Below are 23,301 nucleotides of genomic sequence, written 5' to 3'. Positions count from 1 at the left end.
ATTGATACTTTGTTGTAATCTAAGTATAGATATGTATACGTAGGTGCGTATAAGGCACGGAATAAAACAAACGCCGGACAAACCGCAATTTGAGCTAGCGAACAATTCCAACTTTTCGAAACAAAATTATCCCGCCCTTCTTGTAAGTTCGTACATGTTTGTCTCACAATTGAGAACACCGCGGAATTTGATCGCAAGCCTGTAATACGGCTTGTGTTTCAGTTTCGTTCCGTTACACAGCGCAACTTGTCCGACTTTGTTCGCTCGCTTAATAATACGAGAAATTTCGTTATTTTGCCGTATAACTGTGGAATTAGGTCGTGTTGAAATTTATCGGAAAACTCGTGAATTTTTTTTTATCGAAATAGTTCATTAGCGAATAATCTACATTCGATAAATAATAGCTCAATTTATTTCCGTATCAATTTTATACGAATCATCCAAACTCACGAATTAATCGCGATACGAATATATTTTTAAGCGATTAAACATTAATTCATCATATGAAATCCACATTCATTCTAAAAAAAATTTGTTTTCACAATCAATGGAGGAGTCGAATATAAATTCAAGATTGAAGGATTTTCAGATTTGTTAATATCGGAATAACGATACAATGTCTCAAAAAAATTGTCGATAGTTGAGCTTTTTGAATGAAAATTGTTGCCTTTTTCTTTTTTTTTCATTTTCTTGGTATTTTGTACAATGCGGAAATTGTTTTAATCCAATTCAATTTTATTAACCACAATTTCGATTCCTCAATGTTTAATTCGTGATGTTTTCGTTTAGAGATTAGTTTCACCCTACCGTACAACGCCTGTGAAATCTTTCGCAAAATTTTCGCAACGCGATCAGCTGCGATAGTCGGTCGAATTCTCAAGCAATAACAACGAATGAACAACGGTACAAAGCAATTATTTACGATACAGTCAATGATGAATTTCCATTGAAAGTAGTTGAGCTTTGCTCGGCCGTATATCTGCAGATGATAAAAACTAGAAAAGGGAGAAGGGGAGAGAAAAATGTTCGTACGACGCTGCGTGCAATTTATAAAACACAATTGCACCCGCCGACTCACGGTCCACTCAATTTACCAAGTAACGCACAACGACGAACAACGCTTTGCAGCTATATCTTGTCAATAAACGCTCAACGGCGACAAAGTTCCAATTTGCATCGTGCGACTCGAGAGCAGTGACGCGGATTCGTTTGATAACCGGAGAAAACGAGATCGGTTAACCGATAAACGCTGGACAAAGCGATATCGGTAAATTGGACAAGAGCCGGCCGGACATTTTATAAATTAATCCTCCGTGAGAAAAACTAAAATCCCCCAAAGCCGGTTTCCGATTCGTCCAAACGAATTTCTTCACTCTTCCAACCGAGGCTGAAATTTCGAAACAACTCCTGGGGGTAAAACAAGATTGGTGAATTAAACAAAAACTGGACGAAATGAAGTCGATGGTTGGACAAAAATGGACAAAACGAGGTCGGTAAATTGGACAAAGATTGGACGAAATGAAATCGGTAAATTGGGTGAAAATTTGACAAAACGAGATCGGTAAATTGGACAAAAATTGGACGAAATGAAATCGGTAAATTGGGTGAAAATTTGACAAAACGAGATCGGTAAATTGGACAAAACGAAACCGGTAAATTGGACAAAAATTGGACAAAATTAAATCGGTAAATTGGACGAAATAAAATCGTTAGCCGGACAAAACGAGATCGGTAAATTGTAAAAAATCTGAATAACATGAAACTGGTAAAACGGCCAAAAGCTTTTCAAAATCCTTTCCAACAACGGTATGAAAATTTGTGTAAAAATCCCACTTTCACCCCCAATTCTCATCGGTGTAAGAGAAACCTGTGCAAAATCATAAAAAAATCGCGACGTTCAATAAAGGTCAAAGTGACGCTTATAGATGCACAGAGGGGAAGATTCCTCGTCGGCGTCAATCGTCGATTTATCTTTCAAGATAATCGATATACCCGAGAACGACGTGTACGATAAAGAAGTACGCATGTATCTAACAACGGAGTCGTCGACAAACGTCGCGTTGAATACTAATGGTCGTGGAATCTCCTTTCGTCGTTTACAATCCTCGGCTGGCTGATATTATTGAATGAAATTGCGTATCCTGTATACTCGACACCCGCTCCTCTCCCTCTATATTCCGACACGTTCGTTATTCCCACGCGTCTCCCCCTCAATTTTCTTCCCATGTTTACGAAGGTAGGGAAATATTTCCTTCGCCTATCCCGAACCGCGAAATAAACTCGGCCAACGTGACAATAGCCGATGCGCCAATCGCACGGAGACCTCGCCACGTTTCTCATCCCCGCTTAAACGGGGCTTCGGTTTCTACCTACTTGTTGCTCGCCCGTTCTACCGATGTAATATGTCCGGGAATATCCAACCCCCTCCCACCCCCGCATTCGAAAACCTCGCCTAGAGATGCGGATTTTATTCCCTTCCTCCAACTTTATCGCCCATCGTTAGTCGCGCGGTTCGATCACCCCGAAAGTGTATCGTCGCGAATTCGTCACGTGGTAAAAATGGCAACCGATCGTCGAGAGTGTTCGCGGATAAGCGGACGTCTCACACCCTCTAACGTCTAACAATTTCGCTACATATCGGAAATAACAACGCCTCGTTATTTTTCATTTGGGAGTATCGAGGATCTCAAATATTTGTTGGACAACAAAATTTCGACAAATCGTTTTGCCTTTAATATTATAGAATATATTAAGAAGCGGAAAAATCGGGAACGCGCATCTCGAGGCTTGGATAATACTTCGTACTCGATACTTGATGAGAATTCTATTACCGTACTTCGAATTCGTTGAATTTAATCACGCAGCGATTGATTCGACATGATTTTCCGGGCTTATGCACGCGGATAGCGGTCTCGATTAGGAATCGGTTGGATCCACGTTTACCTAAGTTGTTTACGATTCAATCCCTCGTACGAATATATGCCCCAAAATGATTATTTGAAAATATTCTCCATCTTTTTCAGTCTTAAAGTAAGCGTGAATAAAGACTCGTTTAAAAGGTGGAAAAAATTGTTATGTTAAATACAAATTGTATACACGCGTGTCGTAACTGTGAATCTTTGATTGATCAGGGTCTCCAGCGAGATCGGAATTCAAAATTCCCGCATATTTCCGTTAATTTTTTTCAAAACTCTCGAATATTCGTATATAATGATTTTTACGCTGTTTGTGAATTATCACGATATAATCAACATTGAACACCGTCGTATTCGATGATTTTGGATGAAGTAAAAAAATGTAGAAAAATGAGAAAATGAAAGGGTCACAATACCGAATTTTCAAACACGCGAAAGTGTATTTCATAGAATTTCAAAATATAGAAAACCGAAGTACAGAAAAGTGAAAACAAAAAGTAACGTGTATAAAGTCACAACATAAAACTGTCACAATGTTATTGTATTCCGATTCGTTGTGACAATTTTATATTACAGCTCTCTATACTCAAACCTTTCGAAAATTTAACTCTGCTACGTTTCAATTTTCTACGTATTTAAAAAAAACTCTGTGAAACCGATTTTAACGTTCTTGAAAATTCGACATTGCGGACAATTTACATCTAAAAATTCGTTCGTCACTCGGTGAACGTGTAAACGGAAATTTCATCTCAAATTCTCGGTGTCTGTGGAAAATTCTCATAAAATTCCCGTATTTTCAAGAGCAATTTCAAGTTCCCGGTTGTTGAACACCCTGTTGATTATTTCCGCGACGGACAAAACTGTTTCTATTTTCTCTGCGCCCGATTTTTTTTTTTTTTTTTGTTTCACGAGTCAAAAAAATCAACGAAGTAACGAAAAAAAAAAGCGATTCCCAAAATATTTCTCCGAGCATTTAAAAGAATAAATTGCTGTACGTACAAAACAATGCCAAAAAATATGACACACCTGTATAAATAATATTCGTTTAATTTCCGGCCGGCCAATTTATATACAACTCGATAATAATTCATCGGAAATTCGTAACGTCTGTTTTAGCAATGACTTCAATCAGGGGAGACGCTTTCGGAATTTTCAACATTAGGACCGTGTTTTGGACTCTGGCTTTTCTGCTCGCCTGCATCCTGAGCAGTAACAACGTCCAGGCTGACGGGGATCCGGGAGCTTTTTACCCCAACAGTTTGTCCAACGATCCGGAAAACTTGGTGAGTTTGTGCAGCTTGCGTTTGCTTACTTATAATCCGAAATCGTATATTCAATAAATGGTAGGAAAAGAAACAAAAAAAAAAAACATATAAAAATATATGCGTAAACAAAGCAAAAATCATACGCAACAACGACCTGCTTGTAAAGTTTTTTTCCCATCAGCAGGAACGCAAAGTTTTCTCGAACCTTCGTACGATTTCAATGCTTTGTTTATTCTTAACGAAAAGGTGTTGAAAATCGGTGTACTTTCAAAGAATGTCATCTGCGAAAAAAAAATATTGTGAGTAAAAAATTATCAACCCCGATTTCTCATTGGCAAAAGTAAACAAGATGGTCGGCTTAAAACTAATACGGTAACCTGACTTAATCTTTTAGCTTGCATTTAAACTCCCTCGTGCATTGTATCGTGCGTTGATGAAATTTCGTCGATTTTCCCTTCGGCAGGACTCGCAGCTAAAATAATTAAGCGAAACTCCACGTATATAGTAACTATATGACGTGGATATCATATTATATGAATTTCCGCGCGGTTTCGTCGGCGAACCCAGCGAATATACCGGGTATTTCCCAGTTAATGATGTTACCGAGGTAATAAACAATGTGCTTATACAGACGCCACAAATAAGCTCGTATTTATACGTAGAGAGCTACCGATAATTTTCAAAGTCAATGCGTTCCGCTTTTTTGCAAAACCTTGGATTTTGAAGAATTAATTTAGCATTACTTCGGAAAGTATTTGAATATATCTAAATGCAGAGATTATAAAAAAAAAGGATTGAAAAAATCAAAAAATAAAGAAAAACCTGAAACCGAACGAACGCGACGAAAAATTTACGTTCCATATATGTGTGAAATTTCCGCATGGCTATAGTTGGAAGGTTGACACGCGACGAAGGTGCCTACAAAACAAATGAGAATATACCCCGATCCATTGCACCGTGGTCTAATTGATTAATTATCGGGTATCGATGGAGGCCGCAAGTAACGCGGGGTGCTTCGCCCATCTCAATTAGCGGTGGATGGGAATGATACGGAGAGTTAAAGGAGCGCTGCGGAATCGCTTACGACCCTCGGTGTTTGCGCAAACCTCGTCCAGTATGCTAAGAATGATAAAAAGAATCATCAATTTTCGATCGGATCGATTATTCTTTCCCAATTAATCGAGGCCAATCGATTATCTTTCAAACTAACGTTAGTTTTACTTATGTTATACTTTTTACTCCCGTTAACGTCGCGATAAAAAATAAACTAGTTTTTTTCCATTACGAAAAAATAAAAATTCCCTCAAGTTTCCAGGTGAGCCCGATAACATACTTTTCATCGTCTTGAATTTCACCCTCGATTAAACCTCTGCCCGCAAAACGTAATCGATTATTCGAAATGTCGTTTTACATTTTCAACCCTTGTTACATGCGTGAGACATGTTTAATAGAGAAAAAATAAATCCCGATCACGTACAACCGCTTCGTCGTTTTACAGAGTGAGGTACTTGTGGTTGAAAATTATGAGGGTGAAAATCGCGAATCAGATTGCGAGAAGGTGAAGAATCTGAGTGCCATTGATCCCTGAGTAAATGTCATCCCCTGAATGTTTCTCTTCTTGTTTTATTTTTATTTTTATTTTTTTTTTCTTTTTTATCTCTTTCGCTCACTTTCCTTATAATAAAAAAAGAAGAAAGAAGAAACCTCCAAGAGAGCATGAAACGCCGGACCCGCCCGCAAGAATATTTGGGCTTTCCAAAAACCATAGAACAAACATAGAACTTGGGAGGAGGAGAATATTCGTATAAAATCATACATAACAAAAAAGAATATCGTAAAACCATGAGTTGGTATTATGATGGCAATTTCAATGTTTATTTAGATCCGAAATCCATTGTGATTTATAACGTGAAAATTGTAATCCCAAGGAGAAAAACACGTTTTTTCGCGATAATATTCCTTGTCCGCCGGTCCGTCGCGATGATCTCGAAAACGGTCGAACGAAAAATCTGAAACCGACAGCACTTGGCAGGCGAATGAAGAAAGTTCTTGAAGAAAAGTTGAAAAAAAAAAAAAGGACATTTGTGGATAAATGAAAGAAGATATACATGTGTATGAACTGGGGAAAAACATGATCGTTTATTTAGAAAACAAAAAGTAACGAGGGATAATAAATTATATATAATCATCGGTAAAAACATTGAGCCATGAAAATTTTTCGTGACCATCGTTTCGTTGCAAGATCCTGTAAGTTTTCAATATTTTCGTCGAACCGTTTAACGGAGATCGTCGCGATAGTTTGTCGGACAGACATCCGTAACGAAGTTTTTCTAAAAGAAACCAATGTTTCGGATTCCAGACGTTCGAAAATGTGAAGATTCGTTGAAATTCGAAAAAAGTGATTTTCAAAGGCGACGAAAAGTTGGAAAAAAAAAAAAAATAAATAAAGAAGAAGATCACGAAACGAGGGTAAAAAATGATAAATTTTTTTCTTTTTCTCTTCAATTTCACAGCGCCTGGTGCAAATGCTGCGACAGCTTACCCAACGCGGGAGAGAAATCGACGAACGAGCTCGTGAGATAACCGAGGAGGAAATCGCCATCGAAGGAATACTCGAAGCAAAAGCCGGAATGATAATTCCTCCGGCGGCATTCCCGAGGGACATATTGCCCGAAGAAGAAGTCGGGGAACCACTTCCGGTACCGAGTGCCATAATACGCCCTATTCCGCCGCGTTGGGAAAAACGTGGAAGTTGTGAGTAGCATATTTTTCACATCTTGCTCGGTCAAACAAACGCATCGATCGTGTGACGGAAGATGCGGAGGATCGGGAGAAAGAAAAAGAAAAAAACAAAAAAAAAAAACAAAACAAGCTTTTCCATTTGTCGAGAAAATCCCTCGGATTCTATCCGTTTCGTTCGATAAAAAGATATAAATAATTGTTGTACTATGTTTGATTCGCATACGATTCTTAACGCTTCTGGGATTTTTTTTTTTTTTTATTTAACGTCACGCTGAGCAAAATTTCATTTGTTACAGTAACTAGAAAAATTCAGTAAATCAGGTACCGTTAAAAAAAAAAAACTGTTTGAATATTGTTGGAATTAGGAAAAACGAGGTACGCGTAACCGTTTTGCGCTATTGTCGATTATTTTTTGTTATATAATCGGTATTAAAATTTTCAATTATTATTACAGTGCATTTTAGTTATGGCGCAAAATAACAGGTCTCATAAGATCTGTGAAGAACGATTTAGACATTGGGATTGAGTAGAAAATACCAGAGTTCAAGCACTTTGAATATTTTTAGGTATAAAAAAAATCTTTTCTCAGAATGAAAACATTATTGGTGTTTAATTTAAACGTTTTGTTGTTTTCGTTTTCTTATTCCTATACATCGATTCAAGGAACGAAGCTCTTTTCATTATCATTAATAAATTCCAATTTTTACACAAGATTTTCCCCGAGCCGTCAATTGCGTTGAGAAGACTGAGAAAAGAGTTTATTTATCGTTGACAAACGTATGTTTTCAATATTTATTTTGAAATAAATGTTTCGTTGTTATTATCAAATTTTAACTGTGCCAAAAATAATGTTCGATAAAAATTTCTTAACACTTGACTAATCGTATTTGTTTAAATTAAAATTTGATAATAGTAAAGAAATATTTACTTCCAAATACATATTATATCCAAATATAGGTTCACAACGGTAAATAAACTTATTTTCCTCGCTAAAAACGAGTAAATTTCGTTTTCAAACATCATTCGATGATCCAATCACACGATTATACGTAACGATAAAAATCACCATCGTCATTCTTATCCGTGTAAGACCGGATTATTGTCCGTAATCTTCCAGAACGCGCGGGACGCGTATAAATACACACAACGGAAGGAAGAATAATCAGCCGATGACGACTCGGCATAACCGGAAATTGAAAATTGATATACGCGGCATATCATAGACGACATAAATTGCGTATACATATAGATACAGGTGAATAGATACGTACGATATATACACGTAGTAACGGAACGTAGGAGAATTTGCAGTTCAGGGATGGTGGAAAAACAAAAAAAAAAAAAAAAAAAACAAAACAAAAAAACAAACAACCGCGTGGAAAACAGTTTCATTACCTGCATATTTTTTTTTTCACGATTTCCTTTTTTTGAAATCTGATTTTCAACACGTTCGTCTTCGCATGCGACGCGGTATACATACCGGTTAAAAGGTTAATAACTCAATAAACAACCTGACACGCGAAGAAAAACGTGCATAGATACGTTATAAAGAGAAGAAGCGTTATCCCGTGCCCATCCGCATTGTCCCACCACCGCCACCTCGTACGTCATCGAATACATACGTGTAATATACTTATGCATATGGATATATATATAAATATATATATATATATATATATATATATATATATATATATATATATATATATATGTATGTATGGATAAATACTGTATGTAATATGTATATTTGAACGATGCGCGCAATCCGATTGTCTCTATTGGCGAATTCCTCGCGGGGGATCAAGGGGAACCTTGACTTCGAATCGTGAAATTATTATACGTACAGTGTGTTATTGTTGTACGGGGTGATCGCGTTTGTTGCAAGTTTGAAAATCAAACTGTAGAATTCTCGGTGTCCGAAGATGTGAAAATTAATGAAAGTCAATATTCGACGAGTTACGAGCCAGTGACTAAAAATATTTTATTATTGATTAAGTGTAACGAGACTAAAGTTGAAACGAGATATTCATTTACAATAAACACAGAGTTAAACGCTGACATTTGATTACTCGTAAAGCTTGAAATAAGTTTGAAAATCTATGCCCGCGTCGTCGCACAATACTTGTGCGATGGATGATTTATGAAAATTGTTTAAAATAATAGATGGGAAGTAATAAAAAACCAACAATTGAACAAAGAAGAATTAGAAGATAGCGAGGAAAAAAAGGCAATCGTGTAACTATAAACGTAGAAAATTTATACAAACTAGAAAACTAATTTTCACTTTCTACCTGGAACCATATCTTTCGATTGTTGTAAAAAAATGAAAATAGTCAAGGACTGAGCGGTAACCGGAATTAAAAATTTCTCTCAGTGTACGGTTGAAATCGAATAAACTTTCGCTTGTTACACCGTGTAGATACTGCAGATATTGCAAAGTTGTTTCGACAAATTGCAACATGCGGCGTGATTATTGTGCATTTTATTTATTGTACCCAATCGATCGCGCATCGCGATGTCTGACCAATTAGACTTGTTTAACACTTGACCCGCGAATCGTGACGTCACTATCGAACATCAATTTGACTCCTGTTGCACCCTTGTAATAATTAAATAAATCCCGCGACTAACGATAGGAAAATACGCGCACATTATTATGGCCAGAACACAATTGTTGCGGATCGGGGCTAAGTTGTCATTTTTTTTTTTTTTTTTTCAAACTTTTTCAAGCGTTTTTTAAAAGAAGAAAACAAAGCTCAAAGTGATGAAACAAGGGTCAAAATGTTGTGGCGGATAAGCCAATCGGGTCATCAAATTCAATGAAAACGTCAAAATCAAACGATATATTCATACACGCGATTTGCGTGTTTGGAAAATGTCGGAAAAGAAGTAAAGAAAAGAAAAATAAACAATAGAGAAAATATTTCCATCAGTCTGATTATAAAATTGAATGTATTCGTTAGTAATCCTGTATAATATTAATTGTGTAATAAAAGAAACCGTCAAAGTATTTTTCCGATTATTGCACAAGGAATTGGTAAGCCTGCATAGCAGACGATAAATTTGACGCATTCGCGTTTATTACATCGCAGTGTTGCCGTTTTTAGTAAAATTCTACTTTTCTAGTACGCTAATAAACTTTATCATTTTTTAGTACATTTAGAAATATTTTAGCACAAACTCTTTTCATGATATTTAATAAAAATTTTTGAAACGCGGTTTTTCCAGGCAACATTGCCTCTTATTCAAACTAAACCCCATCGATGTAACATGCCGTTTACGTACCAATGCAATACCGCATATTTATCCGGTCATTTTTTACATTTCTTGCGTTAAAATTTAAACTTGAAAAATTTCGTACACTTTTGCGTGGCCTACGCATGCGTATAAGCCTGCCAAAAGAGACCTTTCATTGGTCTGCCTTACCGACAAGACCGAAAACAATGAAAACACCATCCGGCGGGAAAGAACATAACCTCAAAATAGTTGAATTCCACTCGATACATTCCACAACCTGTCCATTCCTTCTTTTTTTTTTTTTTTTTTTCACAGAGCTGCTACGTTCTCGATCACCTACCGGAGTGGCAACACTGATTACACGCGCTTTTGTCATTGTATTATCAAACCATACTCGTAAAGTCGTAATGCACGCGGATCGCTTTAATAAGAATTGCACTTCGTGAAGTTACGACGCGAAAACTGGATACATGAAATGTACATCGTGTAAATATACACGAAGTATTATCCACACCAGTATTTTTCACCCTGAAGCTTTCTGGTTTTCCTGAGAGAAGGATGGTTAATTAACGTAATACGAACGAGACACGGATCCACCATTCGAGACAGCTCTTACTTAGCACGCGCCGTTTGATTAATCAGACTTTTCGTACGAAGAAAAGAATTGAAAAATGAGAGGGGAAAAATACAGATATAAATATAAATAAAACGCAACACGACAAACAGCGTTCAACGAAGTATTACCATCTTTACAATTTTCCCGAGACTGATACCTAAAATAAATTCGATTTCGTCATAACGATAAATATACTCTCGTTTCTTACGAACGTTATTCTGAGTCAAAATATTCTACATATACCTAAATTTCTTTTGAAATTATTATTTATTCATTTATCTTTTTTCTGTAATTTCAATCACGTATTTCATATAATTTTCTTTTCAAGTTACACGTGTAATAATAAATTATATGGATACATATCTCGTATCTCTACAGTTCGGGAGGGTGAGAAGAAAAGAAAGACGAAAAAAAAAAATTGAATCGAATTCGTTGCGTTTTTGTTTTTAACTCTTCCTATATTCGCGTTAATATTAAGACAAATATCTCTGCTGTTTGTTTCAGATATGGCGCTGTGTCATTTCAAGATTTGCAACATGGGTCGCAAACGGCAATCGTAAGTGCACCAGGTCTTGTGCCGTTGTACGCGTTTTTGAGAGTCAAAAACAAACCAAAAAAAAGTACAGAATAAATAGAGAAATTTTTAAAAATAAAAAAAAATAAAAAAAAAACTAAAAAATAACAAAAAACAAAAACGAATGGTAGAAAAGATGCGAAAATAAAATATCCCGGAAAAATACAAAGAAAGGGGAAAAAAGCTTGGAAAAAAAAATGAACAACTTGTCTTTAAAAAGAACCCTGCGGCTCTCTTGCAATCTCAAAATGAACAATCTTCCGACACCTCGAAAAGAAGGAATGTCTCTCTTTCTATTTCTATTTCTATTTCTATTTCTATTACCCCGTTCGCTATTTCTCATTCACCAACCGCATTTACAAAATTTCGCATTAATTGTGCACGCACGTTAAAACGACAGCAAGACAAATTTTGGAATAAAAAAAAACCTATCGCTTTTACATGCGTAATGGTATTATACATATAAAACCATACGCATGTATAACGATAAACAATTTAAAGCCTCGATTATATGCATAATATACCCACCTATCACACCTAGATACCTTCCACATTGATTTATTATAACAAATACCAATATACACATTCACACACACACAAACACACACGCACACATACATATATATGTATGTATAACCTAACATTAGCAGTGTACGCAAGTAATACCGTCAAAATTTGTGGAAATCACGTCGAAACCACGGGAAAAATACCGACGTTCAAATTTTTTCTCATACCTCGTTTTTTTCGTTTTTCTTACGTTTTTCTCACGTTTTTTTTTACCTAATTGTCTGATATCAAAAATTTCCGACAAACGCACGAAATAAAAGCTTAAGAAGCCAACCCCCGTAAACTATATACAATATCCATACACACTACATGTACGTGTATATTATATGTGTATATATATATATACATATATATATATTTCGTGTGCTCGTAAGTATATTATACATATATAAGTTTTATCGCACGGTAGCATAATCATATGCGTAAAGTTTAATTGTGCATATTTGAAGTGACGTGAGTCGTAACTTGATTGAGAGCATAAAATCGTTTGGAATTAACGGGAGCGGAAGAACAAAAAAAAAAAAAAAGAAAAAAAAACCAAAGATCGATTTGTTCGTTATTTCGCGACGTTAAACAATAATATTGTTACAGTGAACGTGAATGGCATGCCAATTTCAATCGCTGGATTAATTTTGATGCGCATTTCTCATATCGCGCCATTACCGTGGTTAATATATATATATATATTTTTTTTTTTCTACTTCACTATTTCATCATCCTAGAATATTTATTTGTAGCACGAATTTCGCTAAAATTTCACAAAACAAATTTGCGAACTCGAAAACGAAGATCGTACGAGACAAAAAAAATAAAAATATGGATTTTCATCGCAATTATTAATAATATTATTATTGTTGTTGTTGTTAAAATTATTATTATTATTATTATTATTATTATTATTATTATCATCATACGTATACTGCACGATTCGTAAAACGCACACATCATTATAGAAATATATATAATGAAATTATAATATACCATCTACACGAATATTTTTAAAACGAAAAAAAAAAAAAAAAATTCAAAAAAAAAACCGTAATAAGACCGTCTTGTATTGAATTTTGATGCGCAGGCTGTCGCAGATACGTCCGAAAATCCGATCACTCAGATCGTGGATCTCTCTTGGTCCAAGAACCATCAGCACTTTACCTGCACACCGGCCTATCTCCTAGATTTATATACATACAAATATATATATATATATATATATATATACATACACACACACACATACACACAATATTATGATACAATAGTGATTAGCAAATTATGATAACAATGATAACAATGATAACAATGATAACAATAACAGTTGGAGAGATTTCAAGAATTATATATTCAACTCGTTACCAAAGAACGTGAAGATTACATAACAATACCGATATATACACACGCGCTTACACACATATACAGTGCATGTTGTGCAAATGTAAAACAAATACACAATGCAAACGATTTGATGTTTTGAAAAAATTTTTTACTTCATACTTCATTTTCCAACAAAACTTGGTTCCAGCCTTTCATTTTTTCGATTCTCTGCTAACTTTGATTAAAAATCATCTCACTGAATTTCTTCGACTTTCGAAATAAAAATTTTTAATACATACACATGTCTAAAATAAGTACCTGAGGGTCTTGCGAAGAAAACTAGGATATAAAAAAAATATATTATATACATGTATAAAACATAACCGAAACATTAATCCCGGGTCTTGAAATTTGTTGGATGAAGAATTTTTTAGATATAAAATAAGAGACAAAAAAACAAAAATTGAAAGTACATTTGAAGCATAATGCAGTATCGATCAACCTACCTGTAAAACGCGTAAATCTTACGTACGTGATTGCTTGTTCCGTGTCTCTTGTGAAAAATTATACCGATTCTGACGTACGTATGAAATGTGGAAAAAATAACGAGACAACACGCATTCACACGCACACAACAACAACAACAACAGCATCAATTAATTACTGTAAAAACAAAAAACAAAAAACAAAAGAAAAAAAAAACCAACTATATATATTCATTCGCATTTAATATACATATAGTATATTTGTGTTGTACGTGATTAATGATTGAAATTTTAATGAGGAGAAAAAAAAAAAAAAACACCATACACAGATATATATACGAGACCGCGCGTTGAAAATTTGAAATCACGTAAATCGATAAAAAGGAAATCTACTCATACGGGTGCGTGTGCAAAATTATACACGCATATCGCGTATGCATATATACATACATATATTTTCCATGCATACCTGACCATACCTGCGAAATGATTTTGTCGAATCTCAATGAGAAATTTACGCTTATTAAGTTATTTTTAATCATTTTTATCATTCCCCCCCCCCCCGTTATGACGAATATTATATTTAATAAATGTAATATTAATGATTTTGTACGGATGATAGATTTGTTCTGTTCTCTTTTCTTTTCTTTTTTTATATTTATCATCATACTAACAATCTGTAACGAAATATCAAGCGATTGATAACCGTCGTTCCTTATTTATTATATAACGACCGTTCCGGGTCGGTAAACTGTGTTAAAAAATATTTGCAAAAAAAATAAAAAAAAAAAACAATGAAATCATTAAAATCGAATACAAACCCTGCAGAATATCGCTTGTTAGCTGACCTCGAGTATTCTATAATATACCTAATCTATGTACCGTAACACAATAGCCTCTATATATATACATATATATATATCTCTAAATTATATTACCGCTGCATACAAGCAAGGACGTTGCATTTGTAATTTTTGTAATTTATAAAAATTGTTATTCAAGAGAGTTCGAATAACAATTATCTGTAACAATATGACAACCATTAGATTTAGTTTGTAATTTTTCAACAATATTCGGCTTCCTCGAGTAGAAGGAGAAAAAAAATATGGAAAACACGTATCTTCAAAATGTTGTTTAAACGGAAAATTACTGAAGGTGGAATTTGAAAACACGATTTAGAAAAAAGGAAAACAAAAAAAACAAACGATTCTCTGAAAACGACGACTGCAATGTCTTTGAACTAATCGTTGTTATACTAAATAATATAAATTTATATTATTATATTATTGAAAACGTGAAATTATCCTCAAATCATATTTATTCTTTAGACTATTGTAATACGTATAAAAAATATTGTAACGTGTGTTTGCATGTGCGTGCTCGAAGGGTGCAGAGGTCGCCGGGAAATTATTACGTTTAACAAAATTACATTATCACACAATCGTATGGATTTCAAAGGAAAGAGAAAACAAAATAGAAGAAAAAAAAAAAAAGTAAATTGAAATGATTTTTAAACATGGATAATATTAAAACTTAGTTTCGCCGCATAAATATGTATAAATATATGGGCGCTTGGAGAGAGGAAAATTGAAAAAACAATAAGTAAAACATAAAAATAAAAGGGGGTTAATAATAATGAAGAAAAAAGAAATAAATAACTTATGTAGAACTGGATTAGTAATATTGTAATAAACTTGCATGCGAATTCAATCTTTGTGTTGTGATTATTTGACACAAAAATAGAAAAGAAGAGGAGGGAAAAAAAAAAAAAAAACCTACGAAAGAACTGAGAATTCGAAAAACGAAGGACGAAACTTCCGGTACTGTAAAGACAGTGTGGCTTCAGCACGTATCGTCCGATCATACAAAAAAAAAAAAATAAAAATTGAATGCCGCGACGTTTCTTACACTTTCCGCACGTCTATAGAAGTGATCCGCAAAATTATAAACAAAATGCAAAAGGCGACGCGAGATTGAATCGTTCATTCAAGAAACGAATGTAACACATTTATTCACAATTTCTGTTACGTAGAAAATGAGATAAATAAAATTTATACTTTGTAATCGCGTTCAGTATGAGTGACCGTCTGCACCCTTCGCATTCGATTACTGTTATTTATCGACACATAAGTTGTTATTCATTGTTTTTACCTTATTAAAATCTTTATTTATTTAACTTTAATATCGTTCGTTTGTTACTTCGTATTCATTTCACTTAATTTAACCAACGCGTAGATTGTTTGAATATTTTTTTTTTTTTACATTTACCGTTAAATTATACTACTTTGGTTTAAAAATATTTCCTATACATATATATTGTATATTTTTTTAATCAACAAAAGAAAAAGAAAAAAAAAAAAAAAACAAAACAAATTATTACATAAGGTAACCAATACCTAATTACACACGGGTATAACAATCGAGAAAATTATACTTAACGTGTAATGTATTTTTGGTTTTCTCACTTCGAGCAAAGCTTTAACTTATATACGAATACCGTACCTGTTTAAAAATTATTGATTATCTTTGTCTGTGTATCCACACGCATCGATTAGTTAATTAACGCTGTATAAAGTACACTCTGACACTTCGATCCGATGTTAAACACGTTCGTCTGTAATCGCCCTTAAATGCGTTTCAGGTAGAGGAAAAACAAAAAAAAAAAAAAAAAAACAAACAAACAAAAGAGAATTCAAGAGATAAAAGTTTTAAGTAACTACATATACAGTGACTATATAACACAATATTAGTATAAATATATATATAAATATATGAATATATATATATACATGTATAAAAATATATACCAAATATTAGATATTTTAGTGTAACTGAAACAGAATCATCTATATAGCATGTATAAATGTAATTCTATATGAAAGCAACAATAAATTATGTAACAAGAATATACCGCTGACTCCTCGTTCTTTCTGTTCATCAATTTTTCCACGATTTATTGTTAGTTAATATCATCTGTCGTAGAAGCTTTGAAACAACTCTCGACAAGCTCAGGCTTAAAAACTTGCCTCGATGCGGTAATTCTTTCAATAAAACAAGGTGAGTTGATGGGTGATGATATCGAGTGACGGTAAGATAGTAAACTTCAATGCAAATATCGGTATCAGTTTTCTATAAAAAAAAAAAAAAGAAAATTTGATTGGCGGAACGTTGTCAAGTTTAATGTTTAAAGTAAACTGACAGACGCATAAAAAATAAATAAATTTAAAAAAAAATTACAGAGATGTGTCAATAACGATGCAACTAGTACCTATTGATAATGCAATTGTTTTCGTTTCACCGTCTTACAAACAACAAGAATATCGGTAATGCAGCAAACGACTAACCATCAATCGCGCGGCACGAGTGCAGCGGCAAAAAAAAAAAAAAAAAAACCATCCATAAATTACGGACCGTTCGTCAAACGTTGCGTGGCTACGTTCGAAAACAGTGAGACGGAAAGACCTTTCATCCGGTGTGATTGCGGCATGACACGCAATCAGTAACGAGATAAGGATTCAAACAACCGCAGCAGTGATAAAGAAGCAAGTGTAGTAAGATCGGGTTAATTCTGCGTCACAAACAACGCCGAGTCTACGCAGCTAACGAAAACTCGAAACAAACTCTGAAAATGTAAACCTAACCTCAAGCGCCGCGAAACAACGCATAAATACGAAGCTTGCGACTCACCCTCCGCCGTTATCTCACCTCGATTCTTCCGCCCGTCTTTCGTCAACTTTAACGACGTCGTAAACTATAATCCGCATCCGGCCAGTTCACTGAATTCACAAAACGTTCTGACGAGATGTCACATTACACGCGATCGCACTCTCGGCTTTTGTTATTGTTACAGACGCTACCTTACCGACCGGATGAATCAGGAAACAGTCTTACTGGCTGCGACACGACGTGCTTTCAGTCGGTGAGCTTACCTCGTAACGTGCCGCTGGCTCCGTCGATTAACTCGGAACTCGAGCTGCGCTCGATCGATAATGTATGCCTGCTGCGAGTCGTTTGGCGAAAATGTTAACACCCCGTTGGTGAGTCGCGCCACGATCGGGGGGGGGATACGGATTGAAGGGTCTAAATTCATACCTATTGTCAGGATTTTTACTTTTATTGAAAGGAAAACTCTGAAAGCAATTTTAGTTTATCGACTTTATTATTTATAGTTTCAACAATGTTTTAGAATTTTTTTTTCATTGAAATTAAAAACAAAATGGCGGCATCGCGGATATAAGTACCGAACGACTCTGAAACTCTTGTCTTGTCCAACTTGTGACGGATAAAAAATTATTTTACTTTTTTTAATTTATTAAAAACACCGTTTCGGGTACGAGTTTGTAACCCAAATGTGTAACGTTTTCTTTTTCTTATTAATACTATACGATTGTGAACAAAAAATTGTTGAAAAAAAAAATGTATAAACAAATTTTGATATCTAAATTCAAAAAATGTAGCCGCAATATCGAAACGATAAAGTAGTTTTAAAGATTGCGTCAAAATTTCAAGTCAAAATCGAATTTCAGATCCGTAATCAGCGACTCCAAAAACTTGTAATTTATGTACAACAAGTTTACGTGCAGAGGAGCAACTTTCTCGGAAATGAATTATTCCTTCGATTTTCACGATTTTTTTTCGATCAACTTGTTTCTAACAATAATAATTCACATTGAATCGCAACGATAACTCTCGAACATTGAAAACCTATTTTAGTAAGCAATAAAAAAATAGCAAAAATCCACAAAGAAAAATGTTGAAAAGTTCTCTGAACGTACGAAAAAAAAAAGAAAAAAAATAGCTGTAAAATAAGTATGACTGAAAAAGTAAAGCCATGCACCGTCCACGAACAACGCCGAGGCTCTGCAAGCTTGAGCTTTTCGTCGAGCTTTGGTACGGGTTGATTTCGTTAACGGAAGCTGAGTGCACCGCTAGTCCATTTACTGCCCTCGCTTAGGCTTCTCTCGATCTCGTTTACTACCGCGTTCGCAGAGAGTAAAACTACCGTTGTGCTTTTATTTATCTACGCGACTGTTGAAAACAAAAAAAAGAAAACGCAGAAGAAAGAAATTATTCTTCGATAAAAATTTCACCCCTGTGAATAATTTAAGAATTCCGCCACTCTGTGAAATGTTTTTGCTCGTACGACTTGAAGGAAAACTTCAACGTACGGTTGTAATATCAAAGGATCGATTTCTCTGCCCCGAAGATAACGACAAACTTGCGTTTATGCTAATATTTACCAACTCTTTCCATTGATTCAAATCTCCGTTCGAAGCTTTTTCTCCTGAATGGTCATGTTTTACCACCTCACCACTGTATGTAAGAATAACAATAATATAACACCCCGAAAAACGAAGCTTTCATGAATTTCGAAGCGCAGCATCGAATTTTGCATGGAGTCTGACAGTGCTGCCAACTAAATTTACGGTGGGAAAAATTTCAGGAGCGAGAAAAGCTTAATATCACACTTTTCGATTTTCCATAAGAATAACGTAGGATAAATGTTGTTTGCTTCTTCTAGTTTTTTATAACTAGCTAACGAAGCGTCGTAAAAAAAAATTTTGCAGGAAATTGAATGCTCTACAAGAAAAGGTCTCTTGTCAAAATTTCGCAAAACTAACTGTGTCAAAGTTACAGCCTGTCAAAAGTTGAGTTACCTATAATTTGACCTTTTTTGAATATTACAGCGTAGCTACCGGTCTCATAAAAAAAAATGTGCATGAGTCTTTTTTTTTTTTTTTTTTTTTGTGAAGCGTAAATTTTACTTTAAATGGATGTTTAAATTTTTTTTAAAGTGTACAATAAAATTTGCGTTAAGAGAAAAGTGACAAGGATGAAAGTCGACAGAGGTATGAATTGAATTGGAATTAGGAGGCCGACTTTTCCCACAATATTATTTGTGAAAGGAAGGATATCGATTATCGGGTTGGGCTGCAACCCGCAGCAGACCCTTTTCCGTCAGGCGTTCGACGTGTTGCTCCGTCTTTTGAGAAGACGGACGATGATGAGACGGCTGATTGAGAACGAGGACGAGAGGCAGTCGAGTTGGCCTGCCGTTAAAATGGAACATTTTTTTTTTCCCGTTTCTTTTTTTCCTTCTTATTCCTCACATTTTATTTCCCTGTACAAAAGCTACCGATCGGATTATAGTCGATCAATGATGTTTCTGTCATTTTTTTCTCCTTGGTTTTACCTTATTTTACTTGTAAACACACAAATTTACGTGTATATATATAATACACGAGGCATTCCATGACGCGTCAATCAAGATTCTGAGTCGATGTTTCGAATTGGCTTTATAATATTTTTTTCTATCAAAGTACGCGACGAAAAACGCTATCGCAATTTTTTTACTCAATATTTCGACCCAGCGTATCCGAGCCATAATTTAAACACTCTTATAAAATGTAACAAAGTTTTTAACACGTATTAGAAGATGGAAATGTCACAACTTCAAAAGATAAATAAGAAAGATTTGAAGAAAAAAAAAAAAAAATTATTATTCTCGGACTTCATTTTTGAAACAAGAATAAACATAAAAGCTCTTCTAATGGGTTTCAAAAATTTTCTTATATTTTACAAGTCTTTTCTAAATTTTTACAGCTTTTTTTTTCCAAGTCTTTAAATCGTACTTCAGATAAGCTGGGTCGAAAAATTGCGATAAAAATTGCGATTGCGTGATTCGTCGTGTAAGTACTTTCATACGAAAACAAAAATTGATAATTGTGAGATTATTTTTGTATTTTTAAATTTTTTTATTCTAAGCACACTTGTATCCGATTTATTTATTCTCAGTTGGTATTTCTTCCTTCTCTTTAATTGTTCACACGGTCAAACAACGACCCTAAAAATGAACAAAAAGTTTGCAAGAGTTTTGAAAAGCACAAAGCAAAATGAAAGTATTCTTCGTTTGAAATGCGCGAATAATATGAATAGAATTTTTCATCGATTATCAATGATGTTTGTTCTTTTTTTTTTCCTGCGCATCGGTTTTTTTTTCCCGTTTCAAACAACGTTCAGCATCAACGATCAGATAAAATCAGTAATATAAGAGGAATTTCGAGCACAGCCGCACTAAACGTATGAAGAGAAAAATTTAATTTTTCTTTATACAACGTATCGAAAATCGATTATATAGAATTTATGAGAAAAACAGAGCCAAGTTCAACCAACAATAAAATTCAGTTAAATCGTTACTCTGATAATTACACCCGCCACGTGACCGCAATTATGTATCGACGATAAAACCGGGGAAAAAGAGAAAAAACTGAGCGCCATATTTAACACGGTTCCTACGCTTTTTGGAATCTGAAGTTCCCTGATTTTTTCAGTAACCTTTTATTTGCAAACAATAGCCTGCGATTATCATTAAAGTAAAAAAAAAGAAAAAGAAAAAAAGTGACATACATGGAATGTATGAAGTGGTGCGAAGAAACAAAATTTTGAGTGCAATCTTACTTTTTTTTTTCTCTTTCTTTCTTCTTCCTCATTTTTTTTTTTTCTTCTCCTAATATCGACGGTACTTTTTTTTAAGAACGAATTCATTTCTTCGACAGACTGAGAATTTCAATCTCATTTTCGAAATTCCCCAAGTTTTTCCGATTTTCCAGGTTTTCATGCGCACAGCTGGGAGAGGGCCGAGCAATCAATTGACGCAAGACTCGGTATTAACCATCGACAAGTGCTTTTCAACCGCGGGATTAAAGCGAAGGGGTTTGGTAAACATACGAGAAGTGCTTATACGCGGTCAGATAGTGCCTGTAAAGCTTTTTGGCGAGGGCAATCAATTGGCCGGGAGAGATAAGTCCTATCAAAACCGGATGTACGATCTATTATCCGGCTAAATTCAGGGCAAGCAAATGGATTACAAACGCCGCAAATAACACCTGTTCCTAGCGTCTTGACGATTATGATCATGGCATCCGCCATTTTCAATTTGGACATTGGACTCGATATTAAAAATCTCAGACGCGAACGCATATTTTCGTACCTGAGGTTAGATTTATTTATTTATTGTTCACCGAATGAACGAACAAAGTTCTTTCTTTTTCTTTCAAACTCTTCGTTCAAATTTCACGTAGTTTGACTGATGTAAGTTTGAATGTGGAAGAAAAAAAAAATCATTCAATCTAAATGTTTATAGCCATAGAGAAACACGTAGGGAACTTTAAAGATATTGATTTTTGTGTGACTGGTGAGTATCTCAATAAAAGAGGTTAAATTTTTAACAGAAAAAAATGGCAATCGTTGGATAATAAATAATTTTTAAATTGATTTGTCGAAAATCCCCTTGAATTATTGAATATTTGTTGTGAGTAATTTTTTGTATTATATTTAAATACATGCCCAATAATTTCCTTAAAATATTATTATCTCGTTACCTTTTCTTCCGTCCAGAAAAATAAAAAAAAAAAAAAAAAACAACTCTCAAGAAAGTTTTTACAGTGATGTTAACCCTTGAAATAATCGAATTTACAATTCTTCGGGAATTCTGACGTCAATATAACGAAAAATTGAACACAAATCACTGTTTCTCAACTTTGGAATGATTTGGACGGAAATGAATTTTGAAAGTGCGAACATCTTTCACTTTATTACGATTTACCGACTTTAACGTAATTCCAAAGTTGTGGAATACTTGATGTTTTTGTTTTTTTTTTTTCCACTAAAAATCCATCGTTATTCATTAACGATACGAAATTCAACCTCATAGATCAAATCGCCCAAGGGATTTAATTTTTTTCCTCAACTGGTTAGTTCACCGTTAAACGCAGGTGAAATACAAAACCGCTATATTTTAATTACACAAAATAAACTCATGCTTGATTAAGGAAAATATTAACTTTATAGAAAAATTATATTACACGTTTCATTTATAGAGAATCTACTTATACATATACTGCCGGACAAAATGAGAGCTTAGTAACAAAATATTTTTGGTAATTTTTCTACGGACAATAAAAACTTGAAATCTCTTCCGACTGTTGAGCATCGATAAAACGTAGCTAATTATTTTATTCCTTTTTCGAATTTGTTGCACGAGTTTCAATTTTCTTCGTGCGCGTGATAATCCGCGATAACTGTATTACAGAAATAAAATTCACAGCTCTACTAAACGTCTTCGATCTTAATTTTATAAATATTTTTCACTAAACTACAAATCGATATTGTTATTAAAAAAATATTTGTGCTTTAGCGTTAATTGGTGTATTTTTTCCGCATCAAGAAACAGTCACTTTTTGTGCGTAGCATGAAAACTTTCAACCGATTGCGTTATAAACAAAGTTTAGTACAACAGCATTGATATTAGAATATTTTACATAAGAATAGTTTTATTCTGATACGATTGTTTTTTTTTTTTTTTTTTTTAGTTTTTCCCAAAAAGCACAGTTTTCAGTAACAAAAACACGAGGTTAGGTATAATATTACAGTAGATCGGTCAGCAAAATTTTGTGACAAGAAAAGTCCTTGCCAATTTCGAAATACCAATCTGTCCTAATTATAGAATCATATTTATTTTGATTCGATCGGGTATAATTCTTCTATTACAGCTACTATGAGTAAAATTGAATATTCGTCGTTTTGACCT

The 23,301-nt window shown here is 34.3% G+C and overlaps 2 protein-coding genes across 9 annotated transcripts in view; one reads left to right on the top strand and one right to left on the bottom strand.

The window, feature by feature from the left end:
- Nucleotides 1–16,091, top strand: part of LOC107224107 — a 36,332-nt gene extending 20,241 nt beyond the window's left edge. For 4 of the 6 annotated variants that reach the window (XM_046732490.1, XM_046732487.1, XM_046732486.1 and 1 more), the window contains 4 exons: nucleotides 4,032–4,198; nucleotides 6,694–6,934; nucleotides 11,280–11,331; nucleotides 12,992–16,091. In XM_046732490.1, the coding sequence (XP_046588446.1) occupies nucleotides 4,034–4,198; nucleotides 6,694–6,934; nucleotides 11,280–11,331; nucleotides 12,992–13,091 (558 nt within the window). In that variant the 5' untranslated portion in view covers nucleotides 4,032–4,033 and the 3' untranslated portion in view covers nucleotides 13,092–16,091. Of the gene's footprint in view, nucleotides 1–1,101; nucleotides 1,268–1,329; nucleotides 1,490–4,031; nucleotides 4,199–6,693; nucleotides 6,935–11,279; nucleotides 11,332–12,991 lie in introns of those variants that run through there. The other 2 variants (XM_046732491.1, XM_046732488.1) reach the window with 2 other exon arrangements.
- The window catches only part of LOC107226619 (DNA ligase 3), a 79,509-nt gene extending 61,959 nt beyond the window's left edge, over nucleotides 1–17,550 (bottom strand). For all 3 annotated transcript variants that reach the window (XM_046732476.1, XM_046732477.1, XM_046732475.1), the window contains exon 1: nucleotides 17,400–17,550. The gene's annotated coding sequence lies outside the window, so the exon portion shown is untranslated. The remainder of the gene's footprint in view (nucleotides 1–17,399) is intronic.
- Between the last annotated feature and the right edge of the window lie 5,751 nt (nucleotides 17,551–23,301).

The sequence above is a fragment of the Neodiprion lecontei genome, chromosome 2, assembly GCF_021901455.1.
Source record: "Neodiprion lecontei isolate iyNeoLeco1 chromosome 2, iyNeoLeco1.1, whole genome shotgun sequence".
NCBI classification, from domain to species: Eukaryota; Metazoa; Arthropoda; class Insecta; order Hymenoptera; family Diprionidae; genus Neodiprion; species Neodiprion lecontei.
This window is presented reverse-complemented; position numbering and strand designations above follow the sequence as displayed.